At 37.7% G+C, this 21924-nt stretch overlaps 1 protein-coding gene across 6 annotated transcripts in view; it reads left to right on the top strand.

Moving 5' to 3' along the window:
* RBM33 (RNA binding motif protein 33) overlaps positions 1-21924 on the top strand; it is a 146279-nt gene that overhangs the window by 56390 nt on the left and 67965 nt on the right. For all 6 annotated transcript variants that reach the window (XR_012157626.1, XM_073334566.2, XM_073334565.1 and 3 more), the window contains one exon: positions 5811-5869. Coding sequence is in view for 5 of the 6 variants with exons in the window: in XM_073334566.2 (XP_073190667.1) it covers positions 5811-5869 (59 nt within the window). In the remaining variant the exon portion in view is untranslated. The remainder of the gene's footprint in view (positions 1-5810; positions 5870-21924) is intronic.

Raw genomic sequence — 21924 nt, 5'->3', positions numbered from 1 at the left:
TGTTGAGATGGCTTTAACTCAAATCCAGCTATCCATCATTCTCTCAGATTTTAGGAGTAGATTACTGTCACTTGAATGCCTACAAAGTGTATACTTATGGAAGATGATGACAGGACGTCAGTAGTGTAAATTTTGAAGGGGTTGGGGGTCAAAGAATGATACTCTTCAATGAAGAAAAATACAGTTTTAGTAACACACATCCAGCACAATTAGTTGTTCAAGCAGACTGACTGAGTCACCATTCCTTTAACTCAGGTAAATGGGAGACAGAGACCCAAATGTTAAAAGGAAATTTAGACCTATTTTCCCAAAATAGGTGTTTGTATTGGGCATCAACAAAACAAAATATTTCTTATGCTCAGTTCCTGATATCTCTGTATGGTACCACAAAAGCAAAAAAGTGGTCAGTTGACAACTTCAGCATGCGGTGAATGGGTCTTTGACTGTATGACTTACAACTTAACTTATTGTCAGAGTGACCTGCAAGGAAGAGTGGGACCAAGCCAGATTGATACTGAATAGTTCGGCTCCCTTGTTGTTCAGTATACTTTCGTTTTCTTGGTGAATCAAGATGGTACCCTGCCCTCCTTAGTTGATTCTGGCATTCCCAGACATGCAAAAGGTGCTTATGTACTGCAGTGATGTGGGGTATCATACAAATTTAGGTAGATGTTTCACTAAGTTCATTTGAATCCATTCAGTCTGAAATGTGCTTCCTGGAAGCTGAAGTACCAAGATTTGAAGCTTTGGGTACTCAGACGAGCATATTCTGTAAAATTTAGTGATACCAAGTCACTAAAATTTTCTTGCAGGACTGTCTGGAATTTCTGTCAAGTGATTTTATTGCAGGGCTGAGCCCAAGTATGATTAGGTCTCTTTACTAAGGACATTTGTTCTAAACAGAAATAAGGGAAACTTACTTTCTTACATTCCTATTTTCTGTTTCTCTAAATCTGTTTTCATGCGTGAAATCTTGGGAGGAAATTGTCAGAGAGAAGCCAGCCAGAGATACCAGCTGGTAGGACCAGAAACAGCCAAAGGAGAGAGAGCTGCACTTTGGGGGAGGGGGTAAAATGGGACCAAGCCAGGGTCATCCTTTGCCCCCAGGGTCCTGTGGACCTGGAACTGTGAGGGAAGACCCCCTTCTCTGAAGGCACTAGGCCCCAGGCAGTACCTACGGAGATGGGTTCCCCTCGGGGTGTCACTTGTAACAGGGGTATCACTGAGCCCCCCTGACCCTCCAGCCTTGGCTCCCTCTCACAGTGCTGCTGTGAAAAGTTGCCAAGCTCTCCAAGTTTGCTCTTTCACCAGTGTACACACAGGTAGGGACCCACCCAGCTGAAGTATTTACAGGCTGCTGTGATCTGCTCTGCATGGGGAGGCTACAGTTAGGGAACTGCCCAGCTGATCAAGAACACCCCTCCCCCTCCCTGGAATGTAAACCCAAAATTATACCGTCTTGCGCTGCACACAGATCTGTACAGAATAAGATCATGAAATTTTCCCCCTCCCTCACTGTGAAGACGGAATATACAACACAAATTTGCCCCAAGATACAACTCCCACACACTGGTTTGTGATAAAGCAAAACAAATTTATTAACTACAATAGATAGATTTTTAAGTGATTAGAAGGGATAGCAAACGGATCAAAAAGCAGGTTACCTAGCAAATAAACAAAAACACAATCTAATCTTAATTTACTAAAGTGATTGATTGGATATAAGTAGCAAATTCTCATCCTAAATGATGATTTAAGCCAGCTGCAGAGATTCTTAAGGGGCCAGCTGCCCTTGCTTGCAGCTTGAAAACCCCAGTTCCTTTCACAGGCTAGAAATCCCTCTCGCCTGGTCCAACACTTCCCCCTAGTTCAATGCTTGTTCCTTCAGGTGTTTCCAAGAGTCTTCTTTGGGCAGGGAGTCAGTGAAGAGCCACAATGATGTCACTCCCCTGACTTACCTTTTGCATATGGCAGGAATCCTTTGTCTCCAAGCTTGGGTCCCATGCCTTTCAGCAGAAAAACACTGGTATTCCAAGGTGGAGTCCAGTACCAGGTGATCTGGTCACATGTCCCTGTAATGTCATAGCAGCCATGACTCAGAGGCTGTTTGTAGCATCCTCAGGAAGGCTCCCAGGTGGGACATTAGCTTTTTCTAAGACTTAGTGTTCTTCCTTATGGTCCACTGACTTGAATGGGTCCTTCCCAGCCAGCCACCTAGACTGACTGTCTTGTGCCTAGTTGGCGTTCCCCAGGTGTAAACACATTTTTAATAGATACATAGACAATATTCCTAACTTCAGTTACCAAAATGATACATGCATGCAAGTAGGATTATCATATTCAAATCATAGCCTTAAACATGATTAATAATAGTTTTAAACATCTTCTGAAACAGTCTCCACAGCTATAGTGTCGATTGTCATGAAGCTGCCATTTGAACTTTTCCATCAGGACTGTGGAAGTAGTCTCCCTAATGGCCATCACTTTGGCCTGAAGAGTGAGTCTGAAACTTTCCCATTGAAGAGTCCTACCTGTAGGTAACATCTGTTTTCATTCCCAAGATAAAGTCTTCTTTTTATATCAGAGAAGAACTTCCCATTACCAGTCCTGTTCTCTAAGGCAAAGTATTCCCACAAAACGGTTTCATACCCCTTGTATCTTGGCTATAAAATTTTCTTGTCTGAGCTGCTTTTTTCTGAAAATTTAGATTTTTTTTTTCCTGCTTTCTAAGATAGATGTTCAAATCAAGATTGTACCTGAGGAGTACAACCGTACTCCATGCTTTCATCAGCCTCAGGAAGAATGGAAGAGAAACTCGCACATGAAAATCTGCAAGCTGCCGTTTACACATTCAGCAGACATGACGTTGAAATACAGCTAGGGTGACCAGATGTCCCATTTTTTAAGGGACAGTCCCGTTTTTTGGGACTTTTTCTTATATAGGCGCCTATTATCCCCCACTCCCTGTCCCTTTTTTCTCAGTTGCTACCTGGTAACCCTACATACAGATATCAGTCACTTGCAGCATTTGGATACTAGGTCCTTCACATTGCTGTATCTTAAACTTTTCTTTCCTTCCTACCCTCCTGCAAACATACTGCCTCTTCCACCCCAAGATTGTGAGCACTGGATAGGTCAATACATTCCAATAAGAATAATTAACAAATACGATAGTACAGCATGATCCCAATCTGAGCAGTAATCACAAATCAATTAATCTCTTTTTTTGAGTTTGGGGATTCAGGTTTTTTCCTTTAATATTGGTATCACAAATAACTATCCCACCAAGGATTTTGGGGAGCTACAAAAGTTCAGAAGTGAGCTACCAAACTGTCCCTTAGTAACTTACTAAACTGCTATGCAGTGACTCAATTTTATCCTTTAAAAATATTCTTTAAATTAAAGCAATTTTCTGGTTTGTATGAAAAAATATTATTAAAAAATCCCTTAAAACATGAGACAGGGATGGTTTCTGCTGTCTCTTTTAACTATTTCTTGGTCATTTACCATCAGATGATATTTACTTCCATTCTTATTTAAAATCCTGTCCAACACTGTGCTGCTTTAAAATGTTATACCACCGGTTCTTCCACTTCTATCATTAAAAATTTGTGGATTAATTTGATGTTCCGAAAAGAGTGCTGGTTTGAGCCATCTTTGCTGCCTCAGCAGCAAGGCCAAGGTTTGAAAGGATTTGAACTATCATCTTTCACAAGTATTAAATTCATTCGTGTTTTAAAAAAAGGCGGGGGGGGTGGCGGCGCATTGCCAGAGGCACTATACCAAAACAGATGATGACAGTTGAACAGAATGCTGGCCTATTTCTTGTGTGTGTTCTTTCCTATACAGCATTTTTACTGCATATAGGACCTGACCTGTAACACTTAAGCTATTTTAGTCATGGTTCTGTCAAACTCCCCATCTTTCGAAAGTGGGTGATGATTGTATGATACTGACAGATGTTCAGTGAGAACTAAGACGAGACCATCAAACTGATTTTAACCTGTAACCTAATATAGAGTTTGAACACACTATTCCAAAGGTGAAAAGTTAGTGTATTTAGCCCATATGTCAATATATAAAATAGTAAAACTGAAATATTCAACAGAAGTGTTTGGAAGTTAGACATAGTAACTGTTCTTAGGTCACACCTAATACATTAGTTCTTGTATCTTACTCACTTTTTAAGAAGCGAAGTTTGAGAAATCTTTGATAGGATTTGGATTCCCCAATACGAAATTTGCTAATTCAGTGGTGAAGTGTCAAGTGCTAATAGTTGCTGTGAATACCACTAAGAATTTATGTGTGAAGTGTAGTTGTAGTCCAGTTGGTCCCAGGGTATTAGATACAAGGCAGGTGAGGTAATAAGTTTTATTGGATGTCTTTTCTTCTAATGTTAAATTCTCCTGCTCAGAAATGTAGCACGGTGGCCTCCATCTAAAGTCATATTTGATAACTGACCATTAGAGATGTATGGGAAATGATTTTTCCATCCTGGGAAAATTATGGAAAGGTCATCCTAAATTAGGATGAAATTCCTCATTTCACAGACTTGCAATCTGAAAGAAAAAATTGATTTGGGTCAGTCAAAATGTTTTTTGTTTTGACATTTTCAAAATGCTTCATTTTAATTTTGACCTATATTTTATTGTTTTTACTAAAACTAGCTCAAATTTTGATGTGGAAAAAATGTAATTTTTCATGTAGAAAATGTCCAAATGGAATGTTCCAACAATTTCAAAATATTTTCCAAAACTTTTTTTGAAGCAGCAAATTTGTTCAAACCAACCCTGTTCCAGAAACAGTATGTTGAAATAAATCTGCATTTTCCAATGGAAAAAAAATATTTTCTGGAAAGTTTCCCAACAGCTCTGTTACCACATCAGTTGAGATATGACCGTGTTCTCCTGTGCACCATAAAGGGGAAGAACTTTAGTAATTGTGTGTATTGTGGTTTTGTTAATAACAACCCCAAGAAGTTCAGTAATATAGAGGAGTGCTGATCCACTACTGAAGTTTTGAAATTCAGTTTAATAGCTTTATGTTTTTGAGGCGGGGGATCCTTTGCCTGCTGCAGTCTTTTATAGAAAGGTTATTTTTCATATGAGATATTACACTGATACTGTGAATATCACAAATTGAGTGTGACCCTTCTCAACCTGCCAGGTGTTTAAGGAAGGAGCCTTGTGTGTGGAATGTCCTGTTCAGTAATGTTAATAGGAGACATCTGTGCATAATTCTGAACTTCTTACCCTCTCCCTCCCATTTTAGGTTCTCTGTAGTCATTCCAGTTCTTGATCTGCTGTGATGCCTTAGCATGTATAGTGTTAAGATACTATAAAGAGCCGCTGGAGCATGGGAGTCTGTCGGGAGTCACAATGACTATCTAAAAGGATCTGAGAGAGAAGAATTTAGGATGAATATGTTGGATTACTTCTTTTGCATTTCAAGCATTGTTTAAATGCTGTGTGGTTATGTCATTTAGATCCACCTTTACAGGTCTAAAAGAGTGTACTTCTTTCAGTTTGGCCATATGTAGTTTTTTTCCCCTATGTCAACAGGCTGTTTAATTCTGGAAAATTCAGGATTGCATTATCTAAATTACACCATGAGAATACTAATTGCCTGTTGCATGTTGGAAACAAAACTTGTCTCCTCTTAGCTAATTTTAGGGACTGTGGAGCACATGCTTAGTTCTTAAAGTAATCATAACCAGCAGTGATTAAGATCTGCTACGTGACTGCTTTTGGAGATAAAGTCAACAACTGTTAGGTAAAATAAATTGTATTAAAAGGTGTTTCTTGTTTCAGTGCCCTTGTTGCCAGTCCCAACCCAGCCAAGACCAGCTGTAGGACCTCAGAGATTTCCTGTGAGTAGCAGCTGCTGCTTCTTCTGTGATATGGATAAGCATACATTTGCAAAGAAATATTAATATAGCAAATAAAAGCTGTTCCAATGAAATATAATTTTAAGGATTTGTAAATATTGACAGTAATCTCTGCAGTTGAAAATGTTTGTTAAAAGCTTAAGGTCAATGAATTTTTGAGAGCAGAATTAATTCTATTTAACTGTAAAATTGTTGAACTAGTCTCTCCAAAGGGAGAAGTACAAATGCATCTTGTCTTAGAGAACTTTTTTTCATTTTACTACTGGCATCCTTTAGAAAGGCTGTTGGGGAAAAAAAACATATCTCAGGCTAAAAAGCTCCATATTTTTATTATAAAATCAGTGCCTTATTTTCTGCTTGCTTTAAGCATTTAAAAGGTTTCATTATTTTTATATCAAAAATGGATTTGGCATTGAATGCTCCTTCACTTCTTGCTTATCTTTGGCTTCCAAAACATACTAGCCATCTTTTAGCTCTTTCTCTAAACTAATCTGACCACCTGATTTATTCTGAGTGGACGAAGTGTGCAAAATCACTTGTTCGTAGTTTTCCAGTTTGTGGTATTTTTCATCTTAATTTATTTTTTTGTCATTTTAGTTACTTACAACTGTTCACATAGAGTATCAAATCATGTAAATGAGTAATTTTTGTGTAACGTTGCCTTCGTTTGCCAAAACTTGGAGGCCCACATGTGCTTTTCTTGTACATGGGAAAGCTAAACCTTGGTAATATATGGAATGTGGAAGGGGGAAGTAAATGTGTATCATATACAGAGTTCATCGGTAGAGAAATCAGTTGTAGCTAGAAAAGGCAGATTACAAAAAACTGTGCTGGTTTTGTGATTTCCATATGCATATAGTATGAGGATTATTTCTGTGCAGAATATTTCCTCTCAAAGATCTTTATCCAATCAGTTACTTATGCTTGTTCATTTTGTACAGAGTAACTGATAGTCATAACTATAGAATCTATTTTATGAAGTATAAAAAATGTTACATATCCTAAAACAAACTGTAGCTTTACAAAGCCTAGTTATCATTTTACCCAATTTTGTCATACTTCTGTGAAATTTCTGTACTCCAGGCTACCACAATTTGACTGTGGTGTAACTAGAGGAAATACTTTTATCTGAGCAAATCTGAGTGCAAAACAGAGAAGTCTTCCTAGCATTTAAAAATGTTACTTTAAATTGTTGTTTGTGAAAATTGGAATTATGTTGTATCTCAGAATCTTACACTTTGTTTTCATGTGATATATTTTAGTCTGCTAGTGAGCAAATTTTGAAATGAAAAGAAATCGGAGGAAGAAAGAATGTATAAATCTGTTGTAATTGACATCCTTGAAAAAGTGAAAACATATTAAAATTAGAACTTGATTCTTTAAATAGGTTGTACAATTAGAATTTTTAAAATATTTTTTCCTATTTGCAGTAGACAAATACTAACGTACATACATATAGCAAAAATAATTCATATACAGCACAACTTTTAAATGGAATAAAATAACAAAGATTCAGCTTACTTTTGATATAGAATTGTATTCCTCTTCTGGATAGGAATATTTTTCTTTTCTCCCCTAAAAGTTTCCCTAAAGAAAATGGGGCATCTTTCTTATGTGAGAATGTCACTGGTACTTACTGTTTGTTAAGTAGCTGATATTCAGAGCTAAGAAAATTCTTTTGGTTAGCGTCTGTTCCTATTAAGTGGAGAGGCAGTGCATCCTAGTAGAAAGAGCACTGGACTGAGATTCAAGAGACCTGGATTCTATTCCTGGCTCTGCCACTGGCTTGCTGGGTAAGACCTTGGGTAAGTGACTTCCATTCTCAAATCTGTAAAATAGTTACCCGAATCTGTAAAATAGGGCTAATGATACTGACCTCCTTTGTAAAGTGCTTTACAACTGTTTATTACATAGAGTACCAAAGCTGCTAGGTAAGAGCTAGGTCTGAGTAGCATTGTACATATTTCACTTTTGTTTTATCAATTGTAGTATATAGCTGTTGAACTCAAGTCAAATTTACCTTCAGATTTGAAAGTTCTGTGTGTTCCATTTATTTGTTCATCCTGTTTTCCATGAAAATAAAATATGGTGTGAAATTTGCATCATTATCAGAGGTATTACATATTTTAACGATTTCTGTGTGGAGGAAATGCTTTTGTTATGGAACATTTTTTTTGCTCTGATGTGTTAAAATCTGTGTTGCAGATATTTCTATTTTAGTATTTCTAGTCTAATCCAGGAACATACACAATCGTAATGCATTGTGTATTATGTCTTCTTTCAAAACTCTCCATAAAGTGCACTCAGTCCTTCAAGCTTTGGAACTGAAGGTTAATCCATTAAACATTGTAGATTAAAAGAAGTAGTAAATATTCTGAGATTGGCCACTCATATGGTCAGTTGAGATACTATGCTTAAATTGTGTTTTTGAAGGTTCTAATACCATTGATACAAGGACCATGTTTCCCATGTGTAGTATGACATCAAATATAACAATGCTTAGCACTTGCATGTTCTTATCCCCATTTTAGTGTAAAATGGGAGAGAGAAGATCTCTTGGCAGAACCCTCCTATCTTTCTCACTGCCAAATAAGAAAGCCCAAACAGCCAAATCAGAAGGAGATTTTTAATAATTAATAAAACAGTTGCTCTGAGAAGAATATCCAGCAGAGCCCTGCCTTTTAATGGCTGGAGGTGGAACAGAGTGTTTGGCATCTACATATGTGAGGGCACACCCCTCCTGTCATTACTGGCAAGCCTGGTTCTGGCTCTGAGCAAGCTGCAAACAGGATGCAGACCTTCCCACTGGAAGAATGGAAATTTTCAGGGAAGTCAAGATAAATTTTCCTACAGTTGAATTTTGCAGCTGGGAAAACAGGCACAAAGAGGCCAAGATTTTCCAAAATAGTGGCTTAGTTAGGCCCCTAAATATATATTTAGGCACCTAAATAAGAGGCCTGATTTTGAAAAGTGTAGTGCAGCCAGGAGTACCCATAGGCATTTTTGAAAAGTCTACCCTAACTGCGTTAGGTACCTAACTGAGATGTTTTTGAAAATCCTACCCATTGACATCGAGTTGCAAAGTCAATAGTAGGTTCTGGCTGCTCAAACTTTTGAAGATCAGACCTATGAATTGTAGTTTGAATTTGTAATATGACTTTATTAGCTTAACAGTAAGGAATGAATTTGAAAAATTTCATGTTTAAGTAACTGCCTTTATCACAGTCATGCAGCAAGTGAGTCACAATAACACTATAGAAATACAGTACTAAATGTGTTCTGAATTTAAGCAAATGAGTTTGACACAATTGGCTAAAAAGTATTTGTTCTTTAGCAAGAACTTTAGCTTTGTGCTGAAGTAACAGCCTATGGAGCAGACTGTTTCCCCCCTCACGCTGCTTGGTCGCATCAAGCTGCTAATGGCAGCTGGTATGCTCCACCTGAGAATAGGGGACAATGGCCAGTGGTACCTGTAGTTACAGATGCACTGACTGACCCTTTCTCTTTTGCTGTACTGGTCCAAATTATTTAACTCTGAAGCACAAGGTGTGTGGGGACCTCCTTAGTTGGATCTTGGAGTCATGCCCTCTCTCCACAGGCAGACCTGCACTAATTTCTTTATATTTAGGGCCTTTTGTTTGCATGGGGTTTTAAAGTAAGGAGGCAGAGTTTGGGCCTTAGACACTTGGTGGAGAGGGTCCTCTAGAATGGAGAGGAAATGATTGTGGGTCAGAGAAGTAGTAACTGAGGCATCTCTTTACACCACCCCTTTGGTGAATCTTTGCTTTTTTGATCCCCTTTAGATATACCCTTTGGGGGAGGGGTGCAACCATAGGCCACTGTCCTTTTATTTTGAGATCCAAAAACTTTATTCTTTGATAAAACACTTTTGTGTACAGAGCAGAATTCAAATCTACTAAATTAAATCATTCTTATAAATTCTGTTTTATTCAGTATAAAAAGAAGATTTTTAATAGAAGAAAAAGCCCTCAGGCATTCATGAACAACTTTCCACGTTTCATAGTTATTTCTTGTTTCTGGTATCTATCCATTTGTATCCCTTTCTATTTAAAAATCCTTGCTTTCTACTTCTCTGATTGTATTTTTCTTACAAAAATCACCACCATCATTACTAAATATTCTTTCTATTTTCTGATTGCAGTATGCTTCCACATATCTCCACTATATCAGCTCTTTTAAAAAAAAATTCAGTATATAAGGTTACATTTCAGATTAGTTTTGGTTCTGGCATTGAACCCTTCGTTGTAAATTTCTTGCTAAAAAGAAGTCTTAAGTTTCTTAAACACTACTATGATACAAACAATATATGTTGCTACTAATGTTAATTCTAAGTAGCATTATAAAGTGGAGTACAGGCTGAACTTTGGTCCAAAACTGAAACCAAAGCTTTAGCAAACTTAGTAGCTGAACTGATATTGTGATATTATACTAAAGCATTTTTTGTTATGTAAAAATCTCTTTGCTTTAGTGGATCCTAAACACTGCAACATTTTAGGGGAATGAGGCAAAATGAAATTGTTTTAATTGTACTGGAAAGTGCAAAAAGCAAATTGAATTACATGTCATTTTCAAAATTATTTCAGATTTAATAATGAGGTGGTATAAAAGTAAGGAACTCAGGGGTTTTAAAAACCTAGTATCTAAAGTTTTTGGCTCACATTAACAAGTGTGTTACTCTTAATTCATGTCTTGCAATTTACATCTCCAGAACAGTCTGTCATTTCTGAATGATATTCAATGATGGGTGGTGATTAACTATTACATGTTTTATAATAGCATTTGTTTAGGAGGTAAATTACTAATGGAAATGAAAGAAAACTTGTGAAAACAAGTCTAGTGTACTACTTCCTCAAAATTATTCTGCTTTAGTTATGGCTGTACTATAATAACAGTAACAGTAAATTAAATTTTCACTGGATTACTGTGTGGCAACAGCAGATCACAGGTAGTGTAGAAAGCATTTTGTTTCCATTTAACAGGATACATGGTATCAGGTGGTGTTGATTGACATTTCTTGGATAGTGCTTTATATGGCATTTCATGCAAATCATGTTTGAATGAGACTGCTGCATCAAATTACATTTCTTTCAGATTATGACCCTTGCAGATGTGAGACTGAGCTTTGTTCAACATCTAGCAAAAAGCTTTCGTTTTGAACATTTACTGTTTTCACAACTTGTCTGCAAAGCCCTGTAATTACAGCACTTAAGATAGTGAAGGAATGATGGGCATTTTCTCTTATCAGATCTATAAGTAGTAGCAAGCAGATGCAGCATGAGATCCCTCCAGCTGTCAAATATTGTCAAGCTGGCATAGAGGGAATGCAGTTTAAAATGCAGGTGACATAATACCCAACATCCTCCATTTGCTAGTAGGCTTCTGATTAATCACGATTACCATACATTATCATACCATCAAATTTAATCATATCAGTGAATTCCCATCTGCAAGAGGAGCAGCAGCAGCTAAACATGATGGTAACAGCTATTAAATAAGAGAGGAATACATGGTTTCTAAAATGCAGTAACCCTTTAACTTGTCATACTATGTCCACGGTGCACATGCTCCATAGTTGTTAAAATCAAACCGAGAACTCATACATTTATATTTCATGGTACTTACCATGTTTGGTTTGTTTGCTAACTGCTATTTCAGACTTGTGAGCATCCTGAGTTGTGGAATTAAAGATACTTAGAATATTTTTAAAATTTTTTTTCCTGCATTAATGAAATCTTAGATTTTTCAATAGTTTCATTTTTTATTATCTAACTACTTAAAAGTTGCTAAAAAAATAATTTGAATGAATGCAAATTTAACTTTTCTCCCCTAGGTCTTGTGAGTAAGACACAAATTCTCTAGAGGGGCAACCAGCACAAATTATTAAACATAACTATATAGCAATTAATTAGAGGCCAATAAGGAGACTCCGATGGCAAAAGTCAAGACCCGACCTCCTCCCCCCCCCCCCCCAAAAAAAAAATCCAGTGAACATGTTTCACACCATTGTATACAGGAAACAGTTGTATGAATGAATTTATCTGTCCTACAACAAACTGGATCTGCATCTGAGAGATAATGCACTGGATTAATAGAGTCTGAGTGTAGCAAGGCAGATGGGTCCCAAACCTGGAAAGGCATGAGTGCATAACATTATGCACGCAAATAGTACCAGTGAGTTCAGTGGGAGAGCTCTTACATATAAAATTATTCAGATTACTCCTGGGGGGATTCTGTGTGACTGCACATGCAGAGAAAACGCCCCCTTCCCCCCCCCTGCAGAATTCCTGTGCTTCCCAACATAAACCGGCAAGGAAGCTGCGGGGGGAGGAGAGACATGACTATGGGTGCAGTTTTGTTGGGGGGGGGGCACACGGGGTTACATGTTACTAACCTCCTCCCCCCATTTCTGCAAGTGTGGAGCTGCCCCGTTGAAGGAGGCTGCATCTTTGCTCTGCTGACTCTGCAGTTGAATGCTGCCTCTTGGGTCCTAGTGCCAGTCAAGCTTCCCATCTGTGTGCTGGGAGCCTTCCTGTTTTCTGTGCAACAATGAGTGCTGGCAGTGGGGCTGGGTAAGGGGATGTGGGGGAAATGAGGGAAGGGGGTGGATACCTGGTGCACAGGGGCAGGGCCTGGGCGTGTTTCTGGGGTAGGCCCAGCCCTTGCACTGTGTCAGGGTCAGGTGCAGCCTCGCTGCCAAGTCCCTGTACTGGGGGAGATGGGAGCTTCAGGGTGATCTCCATTGCCATGCTGGAACCACATTTATTTATTGACAAATAAAAATTTGCAGAATTCTGCCAAATTTTAAAAATACTGTGTGCAAAATTTTTGATTTTTTTTGGCACAGAAGTCCCTCAGGGGTATCAGATGTAAGTATTGATAGGGTCAAGGCTATGTAAATCACTTTCAAAATCGAGTTTCTCTGCAGAAACATAAACCAGGAATCATGTAATTTAACAACTGTATAGCAAAGTCTTAACTGTTGTTTACTGGCATATATCCTAGTCTAAGGGTACATCTTCACTACTCGACTTGGCGGGTAGTGATCGATCGATCCCCGAATCGATGCCTGTACTCCACCTCGGCAGGAGGAGTAAACGGAGTCCAGACTTGCTGCAGTGAGGATGGCCAGGTAACTTGGACTTCAGCTACGTGAATAGCGTAGTGGAAGGTGCATATCTTGGTTCAGACCGCCCCCCGTGTAGTTCAGGCCTCAGTCAGCTGCATCAGAAATATTAGTAGTTTTATAAAGCTGCTTTTTGTTTGGGTTTTGTTTTTTGGTGGAAATAAAATGTTTGTTTTCATTTTTTAAAAGACATGATCACTCCAGTGTTTTTTTTGCTTTGAGGTTCCCAAATTGCTTTTATATTAGTTACAAGAATATCCCTTTGTACCACCCAGGCTGGATTAAAATGTAGAGATCCTGAATTTCTTGTATTCATGATCTGATTTAGTTCTAGTCTTTTTCAGAATTCTCACTGGTAACTTGCGGGATCACCAAGACATACCAGGTCATAAACATTGTTAATAGTCTTCCCAATTAATAGCCTCTAATCTAAGGAAGAAGAAATGCTCTTAATGAAGCTTAATCTCAATAGTCCTGAAACTGAGGAATTTCTAAAATGTGCTTTTCTTATTCACGTGTTTGGGGACGCTGATCAGTCTGAGATTTCTAATACATTGTAAATTTCCCAGCACATCAATCTTCAAAAAGATTTTTATTGTCTTTAAGCAAAGTGGTTGCTGGAGTCTCTATTGCCAATGGGAAATTTTCTAGTCTGCCACCCTAAATTTAACTGCTGTTTTGCACCAGTCCTCCAGATTCTGTTCTATGTGCTATTCCTATGTTATATTGAATCTTCAATTAAACATTTCAGTGTTAGTGGTAATGGCCATCTTTAACTTTCTTATGCAAGTCCCTAGAGAAGAGACTTGTAAACCAAAGATGAAACTGAAGTTGAAGCTGCAGAAGGCTCACTAGTTTAAAAACTAAACAGCTATACTTTTAAAAAAAACATTTTGTTATGTTAAGGTTTCTAATCTCAGCTGAAACATTTAGGGTTGCACCTCTCTTCCTGCAGATACCAGAGGCTGTTCAGGTTTGTCCATGAGGTTTCATCACTTTGCTATGCCCTTTCCCTGCTCACTGTAAATACTCTTTTTTTTTTTTTCAGCCAGGCATACAGAGCAGTGAGAGCTCAGCTTTCAAGAATCATTGTTACCATCATGGCTTTAAAGCTGGAGTTTGGGACAAGAGTGAACAGTATTTCTTGCCCTATTTACCTAAATATCCTAACATGAAATTCCTCTGTCACTCTCCTTGACTTGCACAGGTCTTCCACCCTCTCAGCCTACGTAAGAGCATGGATGGAATTTTTATTTGTGTAAAGATAAAGAAACCAGGTGTTATTGCTCTTCTGGATTTTCCAACAGGATGGCTCAGTCCCAATGTGACTTCTCATGTCATACATAGCATTATAAAGTGTCAAACATATATTCCACATCCACACCTAATATTATTTAAAGTTTCTTTAGTTTTGACTTAATTTGGACAGATATGCCCAACCTATTTTCCCATCCTGGAGCTGCCTATAGTCCTACAGCTCCCACAGCCCTTCTGTTTGAACCAGTTTTCCATTTCCTGAGACAGTTTGAATCGAGCTAACTACTGTGTTATGAATTTTTTTAACTGACTCCTGAGTGAGCTGATTCTATTGAAAGTAGCTACATATTTCATTTAAGGTAGACATTCAATGTCAACATGAATCTGTCTATTACTATAAACTATTATTATTGTCCTGCTCTTGATAAAGGCCTATAAGGGCTTAAATGAAAGACCTAGTTTAAGTCTTAATTTAATTAGAGAAAATAATTATGCCAGTCAGTGGGTTCTGTTTTTTCCTCAATGCAAATGCATCACTGCAATAAGCATTAAATGGAAGCTATTGAGCAGATTAGGTCCCAAATTTAGGTGTTTAAAATAGTATTAGAATGCGTATATTATTTTTCAATTTCAGTGAATGAATCATCATTCCTCATCCTAAAAACATTGTGCCTAGTAAATGAGAACCAAGAGAAATTGATTAGAAGTATACCTCTTAAAAGCATACAGTGGTGTGTATAAATTCTACATTAAAATTTTGTAAAATGCACTCCAGGTATATAAAACATGTCCAGTTATCCACAACAATAAGTGCTTTCTCCTAAAAGGTAGGCATTTTAGGAAAGCTTTTTGAAAAGTCTGATGACTGCTGAAATAAGAGGATTAACGTCTTGTGACAGATGGCTATAGTTTTAATTGTGTCATAGGTTATAGCGGTCATTATTCTTTGCATTAAACCATATAATAAGAATTAACTGAGTGGCCCTGCTTAACTGTCAATGAGGTTCTCATAGCTCTTTGCATTTTAAGTGAGATTAATAAATGAAAACATGTTATAGAGGCAGGGTATAATTTATTGAAAGATTCATGAAGTTTCAATGACATTGTTAAGGTATTTAATTAGTCTCTTGAAAAAAGTATAGAGTGACCCTTTTTGGGAAGCTGATAAGTCATATAATAGCTGTTAGATCCTCTTTATTCCTTGCTTTATAAGATTAACTTTGTGCTAAGCAATTTATGCTAAGTTTTCTCTTTTATTGGTAACCAAAGTTATTGGTGCTTCTTGAATAGATTATTCCAGATAACATCATGTAATTAACAAGAGATGCAGAAAAGTAAAAGTACAATTTGTGTAAGAATTGTATGAGAGAATGTTAATTTCTTAACTAGGAAGGATATTTAAGGGGATAAAAAGGAAAGCAAAATAGTGCAATTCTTTGAAAGGATTAAAGTAACCTTATCTCATATTCTTTCAGAAGGAGGATTGCCTAAGTGTGTGAAAGTCATGTTCAATGAGCTATTCACAACTCTAATGAATTGTAGACACAACTTAGCATTGCAATTTTTGCAGAAGTGATTGATAGCATGTAAGTTGTGCCTTAGATGTATTGAATAATGGAAGTCAGTATAAAGGGAAATTGCATAACCAGCATAGCATGTAAGACTGTAGAAAGCAATATTTGTCTGTGGAGCCATAATTTGTTGTCTGAGGGGATGAGTGCTGGAGTGGATGGGGACTTCTTTTTTGTGGGGAGGAGGGTGTCAGGTAAACTTAACACACAATATTTTTGAGATTTCTAAAATTCAGACATAAACAGTTAAATACAAAGTTAATTTTAAACAAAGTTTATTTAAGGTATTTGCCTGTCATCATGGAAGCAGAGCAAATTTTACGTGTTATTCTTTAGGTATTTATCCGCTGCAACTTTCCTTACTTTTCAGAGTAGAATTGCACTTTCAAGTGCTCTGGGATAAATGGCATACAATAGTTCAACATTTATTGTTTTTCAACAATTTCCAGAACAAGTTAGTTCAGTTTAAAATTTGTAAAGATTTTTTTAAATTAACAGTCTGCATTCCTAGCATGGAGTCTGGAAGTTGTCATGTTTCCATTTTCTGAGAGAATGGACAGTGGGGACACCCAAATAAGGAAATGTGATGACCACTGTTGTCTGTTCCCTTCCAGACCTGCAAATCCCTTTGGAAAAGCTCATAAGACCTGAGCAGTGGGAATGAGTCTTTAACATCATGCCTTCAAAGAAGGAAATTAATTAGCCTCTCAGTTCTCTTGACATATTCTCATTACTGTTAGGGGGTGCTAGTCTAGCATGTTAGCAGGAACTTTGCTGGTACAATGTTGAGCTGATCATAAGAGATCGATACACTACATATAGAGGACATATATGCAGACCATCTGTTGGTGACTTCAGACCAATCTCTTATGTGACCTGTAATGACTGCTGATGCAAAGGGATGGAATTTTGCATTTTTCCTAATCCTTACCAACCTTCAGGGAAAAATACCCTCTTAAATGCAGACCTTACATGGTAGTACTGGGCTTCCCTAAAGTGATCCCTTGTCACACAAGCTGCATGTTTGACCACATTTGTCTGTAATCTTTCTATTTATAAATGGAATATTTTGAGCAGTAAAGATAGCAATAGGACACGAATTGTTCCATTCACCTCACTGTCTTTGTAAGTAGGCTTAAATACAGCAAAACATTCATTTTGGAGTACTCTATTGGGATTATAAAAGTCTCTGTTAATAAGTAAGAGAAATTAATCTTTTTAAAAATATTAATGTGTGAATTTAGATTGTAAGAGCTTTGAGGCAGAGATACCCTCTTTGTATTTCTGCAACGCACTATGTAATTTACAGTTCTTTATAAATGAATAATCAGTTGTGTACTCTGTGGTTTGCCTCCTTTGACCTTTGCCTTCCATGATGTATTAGGTAATTTATTATTATGCTATCAACCTTATTTCAAAGGGCCAAATTCTATCCTAAGTTATCTTAGTACAACACATGAACTTCAGTGAAGTTCACACCCAGGTAACTGAGCAATATTTAACCCACTATAAACAGTGATATCCACAAACTGAATGGTAAATAGCTTTTCACTAGTATAGTATCACCCTTTCTTTAGTTCCGACCTTGGAGCTCGAAAAAAACAAACGAATCAGTTCTCTAAATCTAGCTATGTAAGTTTTAGTAAAAAACAGCTAATCCAACATTTTTTCTGGAACTCAGTCCCACTGTACATTCATAATTTAGTCAGTCCTTCTCTCTTCTAATAAGCCTGCATTTGCTTTGGCTCTGTCCTGTAGAGTTGCAGATTTCAAATCCTAAATGATAGGGTTTGTCTGCTTATGGGTAGTAAGAAGTTTGGTGCCTCCAGTCCCTTCTCACTGAAGTTCTACTTAGTTTAAAATCTGACAATAGGAAAAGTACAAGAAGTACCATAACTATAAAACGGTTTTCATGGCTTTTGTGCTATCAAACCCTAAAGCCGGTAGAGCTTAAAAATGATGTAGCATTTAAATCAAACCACTGTAGAAATAGAGAAGCCTCTCTGAGATTTTTCACCCTGCTACCTTCCCCTCCCTTCAAGTGAGTGGTGCTGGTGACTAGTTGGTGTTAGTCCTGGATTTTGGACTAGTTCAGGAAACTTTACTTTCTAGTTTAGTTTATCATCTTCCATCTAGTGGAATATTTGTCTTGTGTAAAGTTTCACTGAAATCTATAGTACAGATGGATGCAGTGTGGTTGTAGTAAAAATGACCAATCACATGGCAAATCATTGCCAAAACTGCTTGTGCCTATTACGACATGACGTGCACCATAAACATGTTGCTCTGATTCGAGAGTTTTTCTGTTCAATACTGTACATTTTTATTACATTATCAAATCAATGATGAAACTAGTATTCCCTGTTGTTGATGGAAAGGACTCCTCCAAGTACCATCTAGCCATCTTTCTTCCCACATCATGCTGTAGGTCCTGCATTGCAGCTGCCTTCTTTCTGGGATGGAAGTCTGGAAGTTGGTTTTGTATAGCCATTTGTTTCTGCTGCTGCGGTCTGCCCCAGGTGGGTTGCTGGAGGGTGACAGTGAGGCACTTCCTCCTTTTCTTTCCCCAATTTAAGCACAAATCTCAGCCTTGAGATTAAGGGATTTGACCTCTATTACCTTGCATGATGACATTAGCTCGTATGAGCCTCTTTCATTTAGTTGAGAACCAGTTACCCCCCTTCCGCCCCTCCCCCCTTTTTTTAAAGTGTTCAAGGTTGTAAGATTAGTTGAGGTGCTACGGAATCAAAGTACTGATTACTCAAGCAAAGTAATGGGTTAAAATAGATTTTGGTTTTTGCGAAAAGACATCTGAGTTAACATCTATACTCACTATTTTGCTGTAATTTGAAACTGGACAGATATAAAACCATGAAAAATGGAAATAACTACTGTGCATATCAAGATTTATTATGCATCTGTGTTACAGTATGCTGATTTTATCAAAAATATGCCATTATGAAAACTGGCTGCTGCACCTGCTCTGTTAATTTTTAAAGTTAAATAACTGGTGCATGTTCTGCTTTTATTTTTGTTTGCAAAATATCAATGGCAGTTGGAGGTATAAAAGAGTTAACTTGATGACTTTAGAGGTTAGTATTGTGATGAGTCATTAAAGTAATAATTCAGCACTGGCATTCTAGTAAATTTAAGATTAACTGCAGTTTTTCTAGATATATTTAAGTGCAGGTTTGACCTTTATCTTTCAGAAATGTATGTAATGTGCATCTATCAGTAAAATAGTAAGTGTAATATTACTGTACCTTAATTCTCCATTAAAACAACTGCAATGAAGTTTCATTCAAAGGTGCAGTTGTGATTTTGGTGCTTTGCAGTTTATGATGTTTATGTGAATGAAAAATATAATAATCTCACAGGTAAATAAATCCGTATCTCAACTGATTTGACTCAACTCATCAGTGCCTCAAACGCAGTGCAAAAACAGACAAAAAACAGAAAAAAATTCAACCTACATGTATGCACATTGTCTGAGAATTTAAATTAATGGAAGTCAGAAAATAAATGAAAAGGAGTACTTGTGGCACCTTAGAGACTAACCAATTTATTAGAGCATAAGCTTTCCTGAGCTACAGCTCACTTCATCAGATGCATATCGTGGAAACTGCAGCAGATTTTATATATACACAGAGAATATGAAACAATACCTCCTCCCACCCCACTGTCCTGCTGGTAATAGCTTATCTAAAGTGATCATCAGGTGGGACCAATATTTCCAGCTGGAAATGGCCCACCTGATGATCACTTTAGATAAGCTATTACCAGCAGGACAGTGGGGTGGGAGGAGGTATTGTTTCATATTCTCTGTGTATATATAAAATCTGCTGCAGTTTCCACGATATGCATCTGATGAAGTGAGCTGTAGCTCAGGAAAGCTTATGCTCTAATAAATTGGTTAGTCTCTAAGGTGCCACAAGTACTCCTTTTCTTTTTGCGAATACAGACTAATACAGCTGTTACTCTGAAACAGAAAATAAATGATTGCACTGGATAAAATTTTGTAAAATTAAAAACTTGGAAAGTTGTACATCACATATTTAAAGAATTGTATTGAAACTGCTGAATCTGTACAAATCTATAAAATTACACATGATTACTATTTAATTTAGGCACAGTAATAAATTCTTCCTCCAGTTTTTAGTAAAAGTCAAATCAAACCCTGCTTAAAAATCATAGGGGCCCAATCCTGCTTCCATTGACATCTGGGAGAGCAGAATCATGCCCATAGTTTGTCCAAATGTTACTATCCTTGAAAAATGTTCATCCTTCACATTTCTTTTCTTTGAATAACAAATCTATTTATAATTGACTTTGCATGTCTCGTCCTTCATATTATCAGCCTAACAGTAAGTGGTAGTTCATGTAGTTTTTCACTGGCTACTCAAAATAACCTGTAAAAACCTTAAAAACGTGTAAGCGGCAAACTGTACTCACTGCAGCTGTTTGTAGTGGGTCTTTGTCCAGTTGGGGAGGAAGGGAAAGTTTACCCCCTGTAGGAGTGGGAAGTGGCTAGACTAGGTATCTGGGAGGAGAGAGCATTTCCCTTCCAGCTGCTCAGAAAGGAGATATCCTGTGCAGTCCCGGAGGAACCCTCTTTTACCTGGACTGAGCTGGCAGCATCCAGCCTTCCAGCCACGATAACTGAAAGAGGACAGGGCTCCTTCATGATCTGTTCTGAGCATTATGCTAGTTGACTCTTTTTCCTTGGGGACTAGGAAGGAATTTTTCCCTTACCACCAGATTGGCCGAGGTGAGGTGGATTTTTTCATCTTTCCCTCAATGGGTGTGGGACCCCGTGGGGTAGAGCAGGGGAGTAAAATTATAACGTTGCAACTTAGTATGTAAAACTTGCGGCAGATGTCCAATGCAGGTACTTATTATGGAAGGGATATGGTTATCGGATCAAATGGATTGGAAAACGATTTAAAGGGAAAGCATCCCTATGGGAACTGAGGAAGGAGGGTTTGGGGCTCCTACATGTGATACAGTGGGAAGCCAAACTGCTTTGTTTTATAGCCCCCTTAGTCGTCTTAAGACGGGAGGGTGACAGTTCTTGGCAATGGGATGGCAGGGGCCATGTTGGGGGTTATGAGGAAATGATGAAGGAAATGAAGATAACCTTCATTGTGCAATTTATTGCTAGGTACTCCCAAATAGTTTAAGTGAGTAATGTTGCAGCCTAATTAAACCACATCCATTGCCTCTCTGTTGTTATACTTGACTGGACTGGACTGCAGTTAGATATTTCCAGTTGTCAGCTGGGATGGATTAGCAAGGACTAATGCTTAAATAATACATCTTAATAGCTGAATAGACAGTATCAAGTGTTAGTTTACTGATGTATATTCTACATCAATGATTTAGATAATATCATAGAGAGTACACTTATAAAGTTTGCAGACGCTACAAAGCAGGGAGGGGTTGCAAGTGCTTTGGAGGATACGATTAAAATTCAAAATGATTTGGACAAACTGGAGAATGGTCTGAAGTACATAGGATGAAATTCAATAAGGACAAGTGCAAAGTACTCCACTTAGGAAGGACTAATCAATTGCAAACATACAAAATGGGAAAGACTGTCTAGGAAGGAGTACTGCAGAAAGGGATCTGGAGGTCATAGTGAATTACAAGCTAAATATGAGTCAACAGTGTAACACGGTTGCAAAAAAATCAAACATTCTGGTATGTATTAGCAGGAGTGTTGTAAGCAAGATATGAGAAGTAATTCTTTCACTCATACTGTGCGCTGATTAGGCCGCAACTGGAGTATTGTGTCCAGTTCTGGGCGCCACATTTCAGGAAAGATGTGGACAAATTGGAGAAAGTCCAGAGAAGAGCAACAAAAATGCTTAAAGGTCCAGAAAACATGACCTATGAGGGAAGATGAAAAAAACTGGGTTTGTTCAGTATGGAAAAAGAGAAGACTGAGAGGGGATATAACAGTTTTCAAGTACATAAAAGGTTGTTACCGGGAGGAGGGAGAAAAATTGTTCTCTTTAACCTCTGAGAATAGGACAAGAAGTAATGGGCTTAAATTGTAGCAAGGG

This window comes from Lepidochelys kempii, chromosome 2 (assembly GCF_965140285.1).
Source record: "Lepidochelys kempii isolate rLepKem1 chromosome 2, rLepKem1.hap1, whole genome shotgun sequence".
Lineage (NCBI taxonomy): Eukaryota > Metazoa > Chordata > Testudines > Cheloniidae > Lepidochelys > Lepidochelys kempii.
Note: the sequence above shows the minus strand (reverse complement) of the source record. Positions and strands in the feature narration are given on the sequence as shown.